This window comes from Eptatretus burgeri, chromosome 12 (genome assembly GCF_056783735.1).
Source record: "Eptatretus burgeri isolate ZD-2024b chromosome 12, Ebu_testis_v1, whole genome shotgun sequence".
Classification (NCBI taxonomy): domain Eukaryota; kingdom Metazoa; phylum Chordata; class Myxini; order Myxiniformes; family Myxinidae; genus Eptatretus; species Eptatretus burgeri.
Genome location: NC_140972.1, coordinates 24,862,189 through 24,881,683, shown reverse-complemented (window position 1 = coordinate 24,881,683; position 19,495 = coordinate 24,862,189). Strand labels below are relative to the sequence as shown.

General features: G+C 46.4%; 1 protein-coding gene across 6 annotated transcripts in view; it reads left to right on the top strand.

Annotated features, from left to right (window-relative positions):
- Positions 1-16,864, top strand: part of CPEB1 (cytoplasmic polyadenylation element binding protein 1) — a 68,682-nt gene extending 51,818 nt beyond the window's left edge. For all 6 annotated transcript variants that reach the window (XM_085849856.1, XM_085849857.1, XM_085849858.1 and 3 more), the window contains 3 exons: positions 2,464-2,558; positions 8,028-8,108; positions 16,003-16,864. In XM_085849856.1, coding sequence (XP_085705982.1) covers positions 2,464-2,558; positions 8,028-8,108; positions 16,003-16,113 — 287 coding nt within the window. In that variant the 3' untranslated portion in view covers positions 16,114-16,864. The remainder of the gene's footprint in view (positions 1-2,463; positions 2,559-8,027; positions 8,109-16,002) is intronic.
- Positions 16,865-19,495: the final 2,631 nt, after the last annotated feature.

Here is a 19,495-nt window from a genome sequence, read left to right as displayed (position 1 = left end):
AGTATTTTAAATGACTTGCATGGGGAATTTGACCTTTCCTTATCCCCATAAGGAATTTGAAGCTTGTATTATTGAGAGCAGGTGTTGTAAATCGTAGATTTCAGGACCATATCTGTATTTGTCCTGCTTCACCTGTGGTTGATTATGCCAACCTGTGATTGTGAAAGGTGCCAACATTTAAACAGAAGACTATGTTTTGGCCAACCTTTCATTAGTTCCTGTTCTCAAATCTCGCTTTTCCTGCTGTCACTTAGCTTCTCTTCAACTTGTCTATCAACTTTGGCTGCCTGTCAAGTGCTTGGAGGACAACCCAACCTCACTTGAATATATGGGAAAGGAGCTTTGGTGGTGGGGGGGGGGGGTGGGGGAAATGAGGTTTGTGGGGTGATGTAGAAACAGATCCTTTCAACTCCTGAAGTTGGTTTGCTTGTAATTGTAAGCAGTCATAGAATCTATCATTGCAGCTGATTTCCAACTTGGCTTTTTATTTTATTTTTATAGTTCTGAACATCACTGGTTTCTGTGCAAGTCACTCAAATTTGGACATGCTGCTGCTTGCTTCTCTATGGATAGCTTGGCATCCCGAGCAAGTAGTTGAGGCATTATTCAGGCTGGTGCCCAGCTCTGCTTGCCATGTTTTCCGCTTGTGAAATGCAAGGCCACTTTCTTTGCTGGCTTGCTGACTCTTCCACTGGTGCTATCACTATATAGGTCTTTATATCCTGTTTTGCTCTTCCAGAAGAGGGTGTAGCTCTCCAAAACAGTTTTGGACACAGTGCGATTGACCCTGCAAAATGACCTCCCATGCAAAGCCCAATGGTGTGTTGCTTTCCCTTGTGGGCTGGGACCCTCTCTTCACACTTGCTTCATGAATGCTGCAGAATCCATAGTGCAATGTATTTACATCTCCCACAAAGCAGAAGCAGTGCCTGCTTCTTTCATTGCAGAAAAGTTGGTGGCCTTTTTATTTTATTTTTTTATCTTGCAAAAACTTCGTTTTGGCAAGATATGTTGGTCAGCTTGTATGTTTTATTTTATTTTTTTTTGTTTCTCTGAAATCACGTATAAAAAATTCTGCAGAGCACAGTTATTGGAAATTTTTGTAACTTCGCATATCAGAGGCCTATAGAGGTCCCTTTCAGCGCATAAAATTTTGAAGGTCAAGGTCACTTTGTCGCAAATCAGGGGAGTCGACGAAATCCTGATTTTTTTTTTTTTTTTTTTTTTGAGTAATTTTGAATGGATCGTCTTCAAACTTCATGGGAATATAGTTCATGGTCTGGCCCTCAGCTGATTAATTTTGGTGGTGATTGGCCTTGACCTTCATATTTTTTTTTGTTGTTTTTTTTGTCTGTAATCACGTATAAATCACTCTGCAGAGCACAGTTATCATTAGAAATTTTTGTAACTTCGCATATCAGAGGCCTATAGAGGTCCCTTTCAGCGCATAAAATTTTGAAGGTCAAGGTCACTTTGTCGCAAATCAGGGGAGTCGACGAAACCCTTATTTTTTGAGTAATTTTAATCGATCGTCTCCAAACTTTCTGGGAATGTAGTATATGGTCTGGTGCTCAGCTGATTAGTTTTTGGTGGCGATTGGCCTTGACCTTCATGGTTAGTGCCTGAGGTCAAACATATTTGACCCCAAGGTCAAATTTTCAAGTTTTAGGAACCATATCGTGTAGTACCTCAAATTGAACATCTCGATGAGTGCTTTCTAGATATGTCAAGCTTGAGACATTATGACGTCATTTGGTGACGTTATGAGGCAAACATATTTTTCATGGTTACTCTGTAGGAACGATTCTCATCGGAATCTCTCGAAGGCAGATATTCCTCAAGGAGTCGCTCCTGGTGGATAGCAGCTCTGTTCACCTCAGTGTGACCTTAAAGAAGTCACACGTGGTCACCTTTTGGCAAGATACGGGTCACCCTGCGGGTGACATTGGTTTATTTATTATTATTACTTTTTTTTTGGTTCCACTTCCACGTCTTCTTCCTTTTTCACCATTCTTGTTCTGTCCCTGTTGGGGGACAAACATTCTTCATCACCCTTTATATAACTCTTCAAATCCAGGCTTTGTCCTCTTCTTTTGGACCTTTTTATACTTATCGAACTTCCTTCATCATTCTTTCCTTCAGTTTTATGTTTGCATTGCAGGTCATCCTCCATTCCTACCCATCATCTTTAATATCTCTATTAACTATTCCTATCTATTTGCAGATTGCTATATTTCCTTCACTTTCTTGTTCCTCAATTCCTTGATTGTTGTAGTGCTGTCCATCTTCTATAGTTGGTGCATTATCTTGTGCGCTAGCACCTAGCATATCACTCGTCCACACGGGCTTTTTATCGAAGAGGTGTGCAGGCCGATGTGAAGAGGAGAGATTATTTTTATTGATTTGTTTGTGTGCACATTTAAACTTTATAAAATGTGATGGGTTTTGGCATTTATTTCATAGGTTCTGGACGTGTTGCATTCAACAACCACAAGAGCTTCATGAAAGCTGTTCATTCTGCCTTCATTGAAATAAAAACTCTGAAGTTTACCAAAAAAGTAAGTTTATTTTATTTTAATATGCTTGATGTATGTGCTCTTAAGTTTTCTGCAAGACTATGATGTGTGTGTGTGTGTTTATTTGCCCTTTTTTGTGGCTGGATCGGTCTCTTGCTATATATATATATATATATATATATATATATATATATATATATATATATATATATATATATATATATATATATATATATATATATATATATATATATATATATATATATATATATATATATATATATATATATATATATATATATATATCAGGTCAGGTATGGGAGCATGTGCCAGAACAGCGCGTCGCTGCGTCCACTTTCCGCCGGTACTCCAGGGGCCTCCGTCTGGCCATCCCCCAGGCAGATGCCAGGCCCATCCCCGTCTCCTTGAGATGATGGTCAACCTGCTGCAACCATGAGGCACGTGGTCGGCCCACTGGCCTCCTCCACTCATGAGACTCGCTCGCTGAGAGAATCTGGTGAGCAGGATCAGCGTCAGGAAAACGAGCCACATGTCCATACAGCCGCAGCTGACGCTCACGGACTATGCAGGTAACAAATCTCATCCGAGTCTCTCTCGGCAACCGCTCGTTGGACACAAAATCCGACCAGCGATAGCCAAGGATTCTTCGAAGAGACCTGGTACCAAAGGAATTAAGTCTCTGTCTCAGATCCTTGGTCAAAGTCCAAGTCTCGCACCCAAAGAGCAAGACGAAGTACCAAGGACCTGAAGACTCGGACTTTCGTCCTCCCGCACAGGTACCGGCAGCGCCACACCCCATGATCCAGTGAATCCATGACTCCCCAGGCCCGACCCAGACGTCTATTGACCTCCGGCTCACAACCTGCGGAGACATGAATATCACTGCCAAGGTAAGTGAATCTATCCACGACCTCAACATCCTCACCACAGACAGGACAGCAGCATCCAAGATGTCACCGAAAGCCTGGATCTTAGTTTTGACCCAAGAAATCCGTAATCCCAACGGCTCAGACTCCTCATTCAGCACCTCGAGGGCCCCCAAGAGGATGTCTAAAGTCTCCGCAAAGATGACTGCATCATCTGCAAAATCAAGGTCCGAGATCTTGACATTGCCAAACGATGCACTGCAACTTGATCTCTCCGACATCCTCCCAAAAATCCAGTCCAGACAAGTGCTGAAAAGTGTGGGGGCAAGTACACATCCCTGACGAACTCCAGTAACAACTGGAAATAAGTCAGAGATGGTACCACCACACTTCACAGCACTCTCAGTACCAGAGTAGAGTTCAGACATCAGATCGATCAGTTTGGGTGGCACCCCACGAAGACCAAGAATCCTCCAGAGGACATCCCGATTCACTGAATCGAACGCTTTACAGAGATCAACATAGGCTGCAAGCAGCCCCTGCCGAAACTCTCGCCTGCGTTCGGTGAGGACACGAAGTGCAAGGACACGGTCAATCGTTGACCTCTTTGGTGTAAAGCCTGACTGCTCTGGACGCTGGTGCTCAAGCAGATGGTGGCGAACCCTATCAAGAATTATCCGAGCAAAGACCTTGCCCGGCACTGAGAGCAGCGTCACCCCTCGGTAGTTGTTGCAGTCTTGGCGATCACCCTTCCCTTTCCAGAGAGGGACAACAAGGCCCCTCTTCCAGTCAGTTGGGATGATGCCTGTGTTCCAGGCAGAGCACAAAACTGCATGCAACGACACGAGTGCAGCATTTCCACCAGCCTTGAGAAGTTCATCATGGATGCCACAGATCCCTGGAGCTTTGCCCCGTTTCAACTGGTTCACCGCAGCCCGTGTTTCCACAAGCGATGGTGGACCACAGTTGATTCGAGGGTCAGCAACAGGGATTGTAACACCCTTGACGTCCAACTCGACAGCTGGGGGATCAGCCTGGTACAACCGCTCAAAGTAACCGGCCCAGCGGGCCTTCACTTCAGACTCCTCTGTCAAGAGCCTACCACTCTCTGCTCGAACTGCAGTGCTCCGAGGGATGGGCTTGGATGAACGTAATGCGCGAATTCCCCTGTAAGCGGGACGAGAATCACCTGTCCACAGGTGATGCTCTACCCCCTCACAGATTCCTCGCACATAGGCCTCCTTGTCCACCCTCAGTGCACGTACAGTTTTACGCCTCAGCTCCCTGAACAGCTCAGCTCTGCCATTCAGCCTGGCCCTGCGACTCTGGTCAATGGTATCCATTGTCCCTTGAGAGACAAAATTTTTCTTTGCCCTGCGGTGAACTCCAAGGCATCCACCGGCAACATCAAGGACGGTGGTCTTGAAGGTGCTCCACAACTCTTCAGGACCCCCCAAAGCACCCAGACCCCCCCCAAGTGTCCACTCAGCCTGTTCGCAAACTCCTCAGCTACTCTCTCATCCCTGAGCTTGGCAACATCCAGCCGAGGCTGGGATGGTACCATTCTCCAGGATTTAAGGTGCAGCTTTGGAGTTGCTACAACAAGCCTGTGGTCAGTATTGAGGAACTGAGCACTCCGGTAGACCCTGCAGTTCTGGATCATCCTCCAACGACCGTCAATGAGGACATGGTCAATCTCCTTTGCCACACCGCCAGCGTTGGAATACCAAGTCCAGCGATGAGCTTGCGGGCGCTGAAACCATGAACCAGCCACCCTAAGTCCATGACATCTTGCAAAGTCAAGGAACTTAGTGCTATTCTGGTTCATAGTTCCTGACCCATGGGGACCAACACACACCTCATAACCATCCCTATCAGTTCCAGTCGATGCATTGAAATCCCCCAAGACTAGAAGTGTATCTCGTCTGGGGCACTGATCAACCACAGACTCGAGTGTGGTGTAGAATGTGTCCTTCACGGTGAGATCACTCGCCTCAGTCGGAGCATAAATAGAGACCAGGGAAATGACACCTAAGGAGTGGCGAATCCTTAATCTCATAATACGCTCGTTGACCGGTGTTACCTCAATTATCATTGGGGTCAGCTTATTGGACACAGCTACAGCAACTCCTTGGGTATGGTAACCATCAGAGCGACCAGACCAATAGTAGGTGTAACCACGCACCATTATCTCGCCGCAATCCGGTCTCCGAACCTCAGAGAGAGCTGCAATCCCGATGTCCAAACGCTTGAGCTCAGATGATAACAGAGACAGGTGATCATCCTCTCTTAGGGATAGGACATTCCAGGCATCCACCCGAAGGGACCGCCTCAGGTTAACCCAAGGAGACCGCCGTCTGGTGGACGACACCTCAGCACCACTCCGACACACTCTCCCACAATCTGACCCAGGGATGTTACCCCGTGGTTTCCCTCCTATCAAAGATTGGGGGTCCTGAAGGATTTGCCCCAATCCCGTCATCCGGTGAGCTGCCCTGCGAAGGGAAGCTGCACAGGAGGTACTCCCACGGAGTGGGTTTTCAGATTTTTTTTGCGTTTTTGCGTTTTGCGGAATGAAGCATTTTACGGTGGCCGGAGTGCAAATCCTGCCACCAACCTCCTAATAAGAAGTAGCCCAACTGCAGGAGGACGTCCGCAGACACAGTTGGGCACTAGATATGGATGGCCGTTGGCTCACAAGGAGCTCCTCCGCCCTTTGACAGGTTTTGTTTTTAATCCTGCTGGGTGTCCATATCCAAACACCCTCCTCACCAGAAAACCTGGTGAGGGAGACTGTTTGTTTAGTCGCCGACAACCCGACCATGGAACAGGTTTACATGGTACCTGTAGCAGGTCACAGATCGAACCTGACCTGACTGTGTGTGTGTGTGTGTGTGTGTGTGTGTGTGTGTGTGTGTGTGTGTGTGTGTGTGTGTGTGTGTGTGTGTGTGTGTGTGTGTGTGTGTGTGTGTGTGTGTGTGTGTGTGTGTGTGTGTGTGTGTGTGTGTGTGTGTATATGTATATATATATTGTTACGGTGGCGGGATTCTAGCCCGACTTGGCGCCACCCTCACCACCACCGTCTTCGGGGTTTATAATGACGGCCCGCTCGGCACAGGCCTCGGGTCACGCGTCTTCAATCGCGATACCAAAGTAATCCTTGTACCTTTCCAGTTGGGGAAATAGACCCCGGTTGCAGACTGGTTGTGTCAGATGCCGAGCGTTTTCTGCCAGTCTGTAACTATTTTGGTTTTATATGCCAATTCGTTCCTTGACGCGGCAACTTCATACGAACCAACCAGATTTATTGGGGAACATCTGGGAATACGACACAAGCAAAATTCACGACTGTTTTTATTAACAATCCTCAACCCGTTCTTAACTAGGGAACCACGGACTACAGGTTTAGAGGGGGTCCCTACCGATATATGCCTTGTACAACACGTGCCGACAAAGACAGACAGCATGCATGCAAGACAGAGTACTTGGTAATGTCTCGTGGACGCGAGGACAGTGTCAAAAGCACGAATGTCGCTCTCAACAGGCAGATGTCGCACTCTTTCCTTTCCGCACCACATGCGCTCTGACCTCGCGTAAGGTCGACGATGGGCCTCAGCTGATTTCTCTCAAGGTCCAGCGTACAAATCCAGGCCTGGCCTGTTCTCCAGACAAGGCCCCAAATTGAGGTGCCGGGCACCGGCAAGCGGATCAGCAAACGTGTCGAGCCGTTGGTGTGAGCAGGGACCGTCAGAGGCTCCGTCATCTCCTCTCCTGCCTTCCCGCCTCGAAGCCCGACTTCCCAACTCCGTCCTCTCTGTCGAATCACCTTTTCTTTCCTTTTCCACGCTCGCCTCTCAAAGCCGGTTGCCGTCTCTCACAGCAGAATCCTCGACGTGCAGGCAGGTTCAACGTCTCCCGGCAGATCCAACACTGTGCCTCCTTCGTTAGCTCGCTTCGAAGCCATGAGCGCGCCTCAAACCCGACCGTTTTCCAAACTGAGAACTCCTTTTCTCTCTCGTTTCTCTTTCGTTCGCTCCTTCCACACACGAGCACGCCTCTCTTGGCGAAGCCGACAAACTCCTCCCCTTAGCTTCACTTCTCCTTTTTGGCCGCACCCTCAGAGCCAACTTGGCTGGCCCTTGTCCGGAATGGGGAAGAGGAAGAGGGAGCTCTCGTTCCAGCACCACCGCACAAACAATAATACAGCCTCTTACAGCTCCTGACACATCTAACGTCAATTTTACCACACAACCGAGCTAAACATGCATTTAATATGGGATCTGAGCTAATCCTATATTTAGTAGTCCAATAAGGGCAATTTCCGTAACAAAATATATACCACACACACACACACACACACACACACACACACACACACACACACACACACACACACACACACACACACACACACACACACACACACACACACACACACACACACACACACACACACACACACACACACACACACACACACACACACACACACACACACACACACACACACCAGCTGGCTGATTTTGGTTCCAAAATGCTCATCGGTGAGCCTTGGAACATTCTCACAAGATGTGACTCGTCAGATTTTGTAGATCATAACACTTTTTGTGTTTATCCTTGACAGCTTCAGATTGATCCATATCTTGAAGATGCCATGTGCCAGCTCTGCCACACCCAGAATGGGCCGTACTTCTGTCGTGAAATTGTGAGTGACGATGCTTTGTTGTAAGGCTTGGACAACTTGTCAATAATTATATCCCTGAGGCTAAACATTTTCAGGATTACCCTTTTGAAAGCGAAAATTTCATGTAATTGATAGCTCATCTGGATGAAATTGCAATGTAGTGGTAAATGTGTTTTCATACAAAAGGCGAGTGATTCGAAAGTGAAGCATTGGACTCAGTGGTTTAATGAGTAGTTTCCGCTCCGAGTCTGGTAGGTCGATGCTTCGAACACCAGACTGATGCAAACCAAAGACTTCAAAAATGGTACATGCTGCTTCCTTGCTTGATGTGCAGCATTTAATAAGGACGAGGGGGGTTTGTTGGTCCATTGGACCAAATTTTCATTGGTCTTCATGGGCTTGGGTGTTTTTGCTCATCTCAACAAAAATAGGTTTCCCAACCTGAAGCCTTGGAACCTTAAAGAGCAGGTTGCGGGTCACCAAACATGTTCTGAAAATGTATCAATATGATTATATGTGCATTAAATAGTTTGATGCAAACTATTGTGGTTGCCGAACTGCAGTCATGCGCCACTTAATGACGGGTTACATTCTGAGAAACTCGTTGTTAAGCGACGTCATCGTTGTGCGAACATCATTTTTTTTTTCATTTTTGTTTTCGAACATCGTACTTACACAAACAGACACCTAAGCTATATGGTGTAGCCTATTGCTCCTCGGATACAAACCTGTACAGCATGTTACTGTACTGAATATTGTCGGCAATTGTAACACATGAAATGAGAGCGAGAGAAGAACCTTCAGAGTTTAGGCTTTATTCCATTTGATTGGAGCCGCTTCTGTGGGCACACCGGGGAATACAGGTTCAGCTAGGAGTACATAAGCAGTAACGTATACATGTGCGATTAATCATTGCAGACTAAATCCGCGTAAGCACGGAGTTCGATATAATCTCCATTCTCACCAGTCAATGAGCACCTTCAGTCAACGAGCATCAAGTGAACAGCCGATGTAAATGGCAATGCCCCGGGGACAATCACCACGCACCGCGGAGACCTCCCCTTATACGCGAGACGCACAACATGTGATCCCGCGTCATGTCCCTCAATTCACCTCAATTCACCACATTCTCCCCACCTTTAAAATGCAACTAGGGGCCCATCTTACACACCATGATTGCTTTAGCACTATAGGAGTATACATTTCAAGCAACGCGGACTAATAGGTCTACAGAAGCATACATGCCAAGCAGTGATTATTTTGAGTTGTAGGAGCATGGAAATGAGCATCGATATGATATAATGGGCATAAGGAGCATGAGCAGCGAGAATGCCGATAATCCCCTTTACAGATTGAGTCGTCGAGGGGGCCTTATTCGTCGACCTCTCCGGGAGTAAATGGCAGTTTCACTTGAGGGAGACTCCCGATCCTCTTGGTGAGCCTCGACTTGTGCCGGGGATGACTCCTCGATCGCTCTCGGGTGGAACGCGGCAGCCCCGTCGCCCGGTGGAGTTCCTGGGGGGGGGGGGATGTCAGAAGGAGGAGTGCCAGAAGGTGGTGTACCTGCGGGAGGAGTACCTGAGGGAGCCAGATGGCGAACCGACACAGTGGTCTCCCTGCCATCCGGGAGCCTGACATGAGCATACTCTGGATTAGTGTCAATGAGTTCGACCCCCTCCACCAGGGGTTCATACTTGCTTTGTCGGACCGGGCATTTCATGAACACTGTACCGGGATGGGTCAGCCAGTTGGGCACCGTTTGACCGTCAACATAACGTCGCTGGTGAGTAAACATTCGTTCGTGAGGAGTTGCATTGGTGGACGTGCAGAGCAAAGAGCGTATGGAATTCAGAGCGTCGGGAAGAGTAACCTCCCACCGCTCGGGGCCCAGTCCTCTCGATTTCAGCGCCAGAGTTACGGCTTTCCAAATAACTCCATTATACCTTTCCACCTGCCCGTTTCCCTGTGGGTTGTAACCCGTCGTTCGACTAGTTGCTATGCCGAGCTCTAGTAGGAATTGTTTTAGCCCGGCCGACATGAAACACGGCCCTCTGTCTGAATGTATGTACGAAGGTTTCCCAAACATAGCGAAGAGGTCAGAGAGACATCTCACGACAGTGCCCGAGGTCATATCCGAGCACGGAAATGCGAAAGGGAACCTTGAATATTCATCAACAACGGTGAATATGTATCTGTTGTCTGTCTCGGTCGGCAGGGGCCCTTTGAAGTCGATGTTTAGTCTCTCGAAGGGGGAAATGGCCTTGATCAGTCTGCCAGATGCCGCGCCAAAGAATCTGGGTTTTAGTTCAGCACAAACAGGGCATGAAGCATTCATTTGTTTAATATCTTCAACAGAATAGGGAAGGTTTTGTCTGCGCACGAAATGTGCCATTCTGGTTACCCCTGGGTGGCAGAGAGACGCGTGTAGGTCTTGCAAAGCCTGACTGATTGTTGCCGAACTGTAGACCCGAGAGAAGGTATCTGCAGCAGGGTTTTCCTTCCCGGGCCGGTAAACAATGTCGTAACTGTAGCAAGCTAGGTCTATCCGCCATCTCATAATTTTTTCATTCTTAATTTTCCCGTTATTTTTCCCATCAAACATGAATGCCACGGATCGTTGGTCCGTAACGAGCGTGAAGTGGTTTCCCAGTAAATAATGTCTCCATTTCCGCAGCGCTTCGACGATGGCGTACGCTTCCTTCTCTATCGCTGAGTGTCTCTGCTCGCTTCTAGAGAGAGTTCTCGAGAAGAACGCGACCGGCCGCCCAGACTGATTAAGTGTAGCAGCTATGGCGTGATCTGAAGCGTCGGTTTCCACCACGAAGGGCACCGAGCTGTCGATCGATAAAACCACGGACTTACTGATATCATCCTTGAGGTTGTGGAAAGCTCTTACAACAGCGGCATCTGGTGGAAAGTTTTTGCAATGCACTAGGGGATGTATTTTCTCGGAGTATTGCGAAATCCATCTTGCATAGTAAGCGAACATGCCGATCACCCGGCGCATTGCCTGCAGGTCCTGAGGTGGGGGTAGCTCACGAAGTGGGCGCAATCGTTCAGGATCAGGCTTAATTGTGCCGTCGGCTATTGTGTAGCCGAGAAGGTCAATTAACCTTGCCGAGAATACGCATTTCTCGTAGTTGAGAGTCAGATTATATTTTCTAGCAATGCTCAAGAATCTGTCCAGATTCCTATCATGTTCCCCCTGATCCCTACCGCACACTGTGACATTATCCACGTAAACAAAAGTGTCTTTGAGGTTTTCATCTGAGATGATGTCGTCCATAACCCGTTGGAAGCAAGCTACCCCATTCGTGACACCGAAAGGTATTCTCCTGAATTGGTAGAGGCGCCTCCCTGCCTGGAATGCGGTGTAAGGTTTGTCTTCCTCTCGGATGGGAATTTGATGATAGGCGCTTCGCAAGTCGATGGTGCTGAATACCTTATAATTGGCCACGCGTTCGACCATCTCGTCTATGCGCGGCAGGGGGTAGGCATCGAGTTGGGTAAAGCGATTGACCGTTTGGGAATAATCGACAACCATTCGTTTCTTATGGTTCTGACTGCTGGTTACTAACACCTGTGCGCGCCATGGCGAATCGCTCGGCTCTATAATTCCTTCTTCCAGTAATCGCTTGGTTTCTGAGGTGATGAAATTCATATCAGCAGTGGTATATCGCCGCGATTTAATCGCTATCGGTTTGCAGACCGGCGACAAGTTAGCGAACAGCTGGGGGGACGTCACCTCCGCGGTGGTCAACGCATTTAAAATTAGACGAGGCTTGCTTCCTCCAAAGGGTATTTCGACGCTCGTGTGCTGCTTGAGGACATTATGACCCAGAATTACGTCTGCGCACAAATCACGAAGCACCAGTACCCTTACATCCCGATGCGTGTACCCTTTTACGTCCAATTCAACATTGCAGTACCCTCGTACGCGGGATTGTAGTGAGGTGGCGGCCATGCATACCGTATTGTCAGTCGGGTGGATTATCCATTTCCTGCCCTTCACTAGCGAGCTGTTGACGAAACTTTCAGAGCTACCGGTATCAATCAGTGCCTCTGCCATATGCCCGTTAATTCGTACGTTGATGATAGCCTTGGATAGATTCCCCGGGGAGGCTGCAGTTAATTTATTTTGCGAGTAGAGAGCCGCAGAAGTGGGTTTATTTCTCCTTAGAGTAGATTTACATACCCTGGCATAATGCCCTTTCTTGTCGCAATTCATGCATGTGGCATCTCTGGCAGGACATTTTTGACGAGGGTGCCTTTTGTACCCACAAAAGAAGCATTTACCAGCCGGAGCAGTTGCTGAGGAGTTTGACGTGGCCTGGGTATCCGGCTCCTCGGGTGTTTCTCCATCCCCTATGTCTGGCTGTGTCTGTGCCAGTGGGGTTCCTTGGGTTCCCATCGTAGCAGCGTTCATTAGCAGCATCGGTGTCCCAAATGACTCAGATTGCTGCTGAGCCGTATCCATCGCTCGTGCCTGATCGACTACCTTGTCAAGAGTGGGTTGCGCTTTCTCTAGTAAGCGTTGCCGTATGTGGGCTGATCTGAGTCCTTGGATGAATGCCTCCCGTGTGGCTTCCTTTCGGTGTTCCTCGGCGCTTACGGCCCGGAAGCTGCCGTCTTTTCCCAGCTGATTCAGAGCTTGCAGGAACTGATCGATTGTCTCCCCGGCTGCTTGCTTGCGTGTGTTGAGAAGATGTCGTATGTATACCTCGTTCTTGGGCTTCACGTAGAGCGCTTCCAGAACCTCGATCGCTGCTTCGTAAGTGTCGCACTCCGAGAAGAGCCTGTACACGCTGGGCGAGACATGATTCACGAGAGCGGCGAATTTGTCAGCTCCCTCCTCGATGATGGTCAGATAGTGTGAGAAGGAACAGAACCAATGCGACCATTTCATTTCTGCATCAGTCGCGTTTGGGTCTGCGTCGAACCTCTCTGGTTTGTAGATCTTGTCCATCGTTGGTTGAGAGAGCCGAGAAAACCAAATGGAATAAATTGAAATGAGAGCGAGAGAAGAACCTTCAGAGTTTAGGCTTTATTCCATTTGATTGGAGCCGCTTCTGTGGGCATACCGGGGAATACAGGTTCAGCTAGGAGTACATAAGCAGTAACGTATACATGTGCGATTAATCATTGCAGACTAAATCCGCGTAAGCACGGAGTTCGATATAATCTCCATTCTCACCAGTCAATGAGCACCTTCAGTCAACGAGCATCAAGTGAACAGCCGATGTAAATGGCAATGCCCCGGGGACAATCACCACGGAGACCTCCCCTTATACGCGAAACGCACAACATGTGATCCCGCGTCATGTCCCTCAATTCACCTCAATTCACCACAACACACATCCAAGAGACAGAAGACTCGGTAGATTTACCTTTGTGCAGTTCATGACGGCCATCAGTGTTGTTAGCAGCAGCTTACAACCTCCTCTCGCATAGATTATAGAAAGGTGAATAAATAGCGTTTGGATTTTATAAATACGTAATCATTGCATCGATGTTATAATTTACAAATGAATAAACTAGCACCTGCCAATTGTGATATATTTTCGGAACAGTGCGATCGTTTTAACAACATAAAAAGCTCACTAAAAATGAATTTGTTTTAATTGACGAACAACGATTTATTAGTGGAATTCTTCAATTCAAAGGTAATTTACTTGCTAGAAGGTAAACGTGGAACCATTGCTTCAGTTTGAAAGCCGATTTCCTTGAATCCCGGTTTAGCATGACCCTGCTTTTTTCGCGATGTCATTTTATGGACCTCAACGATCGCATTATAACAGGGCCACACTGTCGTTTATTATCATTATGAGGTATTATGTTCTGTAGAGTGTCCATAATTGTATGTGCTATTTTTATACGAGGCTACATCACTCGGCGATAGGAATTTTTCAGCTCCATATTTTTTTTCAAAAAAATTTTTCAGAGCTGGCAGACCCGTTGTACATGTAATCCGTCGTTGCCCGGAACGTCATTGAGCGGCACATGACTATTGGGAAAATTAATGAAATTTAACTCCGAAGTTGTTATTTCTCGAGACTGTTGAAAAAAAAAAAAAAAAACAGCCACGTGCCATATATGGATGGTGACGTCACGTTCTCCAAAACAAAGCGGACGCTCACTCGCTCATTGAAGAAGTGTCCAGTTCAGCGGGCCGTTCTTTCGCTTTTTTTTTTGAGCTTGTAACTGTCTATTATCTTTTTTTAGGTCATCTCTACCGAGATAACCTCATAAAGCCGGACCAAATGTCCGTACGTACGTCCGTCACTTTTTCTTTCCAATCTTGATTAAACTTAGTATGTGGGTAGAGGTTGATGAGTGTTGCACAACGATATAACTTTTGTCCGGGTTCAAGGTCAGGGACGAGGTCACGCAAGTTATCAAAATCGCCATTTTCAAAACCTATCTCGTCTGCCATTCTACAAGATATTCGGCAACTGTTTATTGATTATGATAGTAAAAAATATTATCTTGAATCTAACCAGATTTTTGAATTTCCTTCCCGTTTGATCGTCACGTGATCTGGAAGATGGCCAAAAACGCCGATGCGATTCGCAAAGAAGGAAGGAGAAATGAAATATAAAACACATTTTTAGCCTTTTATATTTATACATTTTCCGCCGAAGGTGCAAAAGTTTCAAAACCCGAAATGTAAACATCGGCATTTATTTTCAAAATATAATTTCGTGCACGCATGCCAAATGCCGAGTCATCTTTAACCAAACTGCGTGGTAGAACTGCGCAGTTGTCCGGTCATGGCGTCTGAGCAGTGGCCAGCTTGGTTTAGATTGTGGTTTCTGGGACAAAGGTGATTGTTAAGAAGTATGTCGGGGGTATAAATTCGAGTGACTGTATTGGTGATTTAATCGCGCAACATCTTGACAACGAATATTCTGGCCGAACGATTGCATCAATTCAGTGCATCAGCAGGGATAATTCGCAGGCTCCTCTCGATCGTGCCGATATCTAACATAATCACCGGCGGACATAGGGCGGCAGGCTATGGGGCGAGGCCACGGATACCGGATGAGGGGATAAGTGATAAATTATGCTACATGCTTTCTGATTAATATATCAGAGTACATTCCATAATTAATGAATCTGGCATGCAAAATGTTTTTTTCATAACTGACGTTACTTTGTGCAGTGTCACGAAACTTCTGTGGAATTAATAATTATTGAATTTGCTCGCTCTAACGATTTTTCAAACCTCAATATCTCTATAAATACTTGACCCATTTTCATTCTGAAAGTTGCATTATAATCAGTGAAGAATAATCTACAGGATTATCATAATCTCCGAGAGCTAAGCCTATTTTTTTTCGTTTTTTTTCCTACAACCGGAAGTGAAATGTCCCCAGAGACTGGACGGACCGGAAAACCACGTATTGCACTTACTGGTGATTATGATGTGTTAATCTGGGTACAAAATGAACAATACATATTTATTAAATATGTCATTAGTAGTATTATCCTAGTGTATCTCTGTGAAGTATTTGAATCTAAACGGTTAGTTTGGACTGTTTCACGGTAACCTGAACTGAACATTGAGAACTTGTGGTATTTTTGAGATGACTGCCACCCCCACACGGGGGTAATTTTGTTTTCTTAACTTTAAATTTTCATTATTTAACATTTTAGTTAAATCCAAAGTTGTTGGTTTATTAACATCAGTATAAAGCCAATCTTTTATTGAAAATACCTCATGTTATACAACATATTTATGTTGTTTTTTTATACTGATCCATCCATCACTCCACTTTTTGGGAATGAGCCAGATGAACTCTAGGACCATTAGTCTGTGCCACCCCTCCCCCCACCCCTTTTTTACTTTGTATTTTTTATAATTTATGATTTTTTTTTTTTTTCTTTGTATAAAATAATTTTACTTGTGCTGCAGGCATGTTTCAAGTACTACTGCAAAGCCTGCTGGTACTTCAGCCATGCACTGGAGAGCCTTCACCACCACCAGCCCCTCACACGTAACCAGAAAGGCTGGAACTGCTTGTGAGCTGCAGGCAGGCTAACTCGTGCCTTCTAATTGTTTTTTTTGTGGCTGTTGTGCAAATTGTCGCACGTAGTGAAATTATAGCACTTTTAGAAATGTAGCCGGAAAACCATAGTGCATTTTTCTTTATTAATGGAAAGATATAGCTTTAACAGTGAGAACAGACATTGTGGGCTTGTTCTGCATGTTTTCTTTAGGTTTGAGTGTTTCTACAACCACTTTTATTATTTTGATGTCTCCTGCTTTAACCCAAACGAATCACTTCTGCTGTCTTTTGATAATGTTTCTTCCAACATCTACATACCATCCAACACTGCTTGCTCAGGCTTGTAATCACTCATCTGAGAGCGATGGGGATTTTAACTATCATCTTGTTTTTTTTATTGCAAATATGGCAGTTTTTCTGATCGGGTTCAACTAATAACAGACGCGTACCGCTCAACAATGTGCATTTAATTACTCCTTTTTAACACGGACCTTCTTTCAGACTTTTCTAGGTGTTTTTTTTTTTTTTTAAGGTCTGGCAGGAACCATTTAAAGTAGTGAAACAAAAAACGCCATTTCTTGTGGCATTTCACAGTTTAAGAATTTTTTACAGTTAGTATGTTTGATGTAGAAAATTTGTTTAAAACGTGTTCGTTTTGTTGGAAGCTCATTTAATGATGCCTTAGAGGTTTGCTTTTCATTTGTTGTGATCTTGCACGTGCATTGAAAAGGCAAAAAAAAATTAAATAAAAACAATTCCACGTTCTGACCCCATTGTGCTTTTCTCTTCCTGTCTTTGCATACAAAAATAAGTGAATATTTTTAGATGTGTCGAGGCTTGTGGATGAGTTGGACAAAACGGCAGCAAGGTTGAGGGACAAAATAGAGGGAGACTTGCACAAATAAAGGAAGATGGGGTTGAGCACTATGGAGGAGGTGCACGGCTGCACACTCAATCAAGTGGAAAGTTTGGTTTTTCATGGGCATTGGGGGGGGGGGGTAAAAGATGGTTGTGGATGTCAGTCCTCACAAAGGCATGAGTTGTGGTGAACAGCTATCTTGAAGCCCAAAGGGAATAAGATTCCAAATTTGAGGAAGTTGCTTTAAAAAAAAAAAAAAAAAAAACATTGAGTGGTGAGCAGTGAGTCTGCACTTTGTTTAAGGGGGGTGGCGGGGGGGGGTTACTGGCATAATCGCATGTGCCCTGCAGAAACTTAAAGGGGGGGGGTTGGCAGTGTGCAAGACCAGAAAGGAGATGGTGGAAGACAGACCACCAAGCCTGTCTGCAACATAAAAGTGAGTTCCAGATAGTCAAGCTGAGCAAGGTATCAGGCAAGGGCACCAACCAGCCCAGTGGGGAGAGTCATGACTGATGGTGAGACCCAAATGCTTGAGTGACAACTTTAAGAGGATTGTTCAGGAAGTAGATGGGGGGGAGTTCGGATTGAAACACTTTGCAAGAGTTGACCAGCTCTTCTGTCTCTGCATTGGGAAGAAGCCACTGCCTGCCTTTGAGGGATGTCATTGCAGAGGGTGGAGTCAGAAAAGAGGATTTTCCAAATTGTTAATGAAGATTAGGGCGAGGACTGAGCCCAAGGCACGAAGTGAAAGAGAGCGAAAATGAAGATCCCATTGAGAACCACATGACTAAGGATACAGGAAGTCTGCCTGGCTGATAGAGGAACCAAATATGGTTTGCAGAGTTTGGAAAGTGAGGTATCTTGGCAAACTGTCAAATGCTGGAGAAATGTCAAGACTGCTCTGATCTAGTTTCTGATGAGGGCCTCAATCCCAAGGGAGAGCAGCAGCATGGCCAGGGTGGAGTGTGTGATCGGAATCTGATTTGGTCCGAATCACAACTGATGGTGTGAGTTTGGGCCATTGGAGAAAAGTCAGGATTTTATTTCTTGAGATGAGTTCCATGACCTTGAGGGAAGTAAGCTAATTGGTTCATTTAAAAGGATTTGTATGTTCACCATGTTTGCTTTGTAAGGGGTGGGTTGGGAGTCCAGAGGGATTGTCATGGGAGGAAGGGGTGGGGTGGTGTTGGAGGCAAAGCAAGGGGAGGGGGAAGGAATCTGGAGGGATGTGGGTGGGAGTCTGGAGGGATTGTGTTGGGAGGGGAAAGGGGTGGAGCGGGAGTCCGGACGGACTGAAGGGAAGAGGCAGGTGATGACGAATAACTGTTAGGTCACGTGATTTGGTGGCGATATTGAATTAAAGGAAAAAGTTAAATGTTTTATGTGGAGAAAGACATTATCGGTCAGGTGTCAGATCTAAGTGCGGTGGAGGGGGGGGAGAGAGAGAAGTGTGATTTTTCATGACAATATCGGTGAAGTGATATCCCGGTGAAAATTCAACACGTATAATACTGCACAGTGATGATTTATTGGGGTGTGTTGTGCAGAGATAGGAGGAAGCATGTCAGGTCAGGTATGGGAGCATGTGCTGCGTCCATTTTCCGCCGGTACTCCAGGGGCCTCCGTCTGGCCATCTCCCAGGCAGATGCCAGGCCCATCCCCATCTCCTTGAGATGATGGTAAACCTGTTGCAACCATGAGGCACGTGGTCGGCCCACTGGCCTCCTCCACTTATGAGACTCCCTCGCTGAGAATCTGGTGAGCAGGATCAGCGTCAGGAAAACGAGCCACATGTCCATACAGCCGCAACTGACGCTCACGGACTATGCAGGTAACAAATCTCATCCGAGTCTCTCTCAGCAACCGCTCGTTGGACACAAAATCCGACCAGCGATAGCCAAGGATTCTTCGAAGAGACCTGGTACCAAAGGAATTAAGTCTCCGTCTCAGATCCTTGGTCAGAGTCCAAGTCTCGCACCCATAGAGCAAGACGAAGTACCAAGGACCTGAAGACTCGGACTTTCGTCCTCCCGCACAGGTACCGGCAGCGCCACACCCCATGATCCAGTGAATCCATGACTCCCCAGGCCCGACCCAGACGTCTATTGACCTCTGACTCGCAGCCAGCAGAGACATGAATATCACTGCCAAGGTAAGTGAATCTCTCCACGACCTCAACATCCTCACCACAAACAGACACAGACAGGACAGCAGCATCCAAGATGTCACCGAAAGCCTGGATCTTAGTTTTGACCCAAGAAACCCGTAATCCCAGCGGCTCCGACTCCTCATTCAGCACCTCGTGGGCCCCCAAAAGGATGTCTAAAATCTCCGCAAAGATGACTGCATCATCTGCAAAGTCAAGGTCCGAGATCTTGACATTCCCAAACGATGCACCGCAGCTAGATCTCTCCGACATCCTCCCTAAAATCCAGTCCATACAAGTGCTGAAAAGTGTGGGGGCAAGTACATATCCCTGACGAACTCCAGTAACAACTGGAAATAAGTCAGATGGTACCACCACACTTCACAGCACTCTC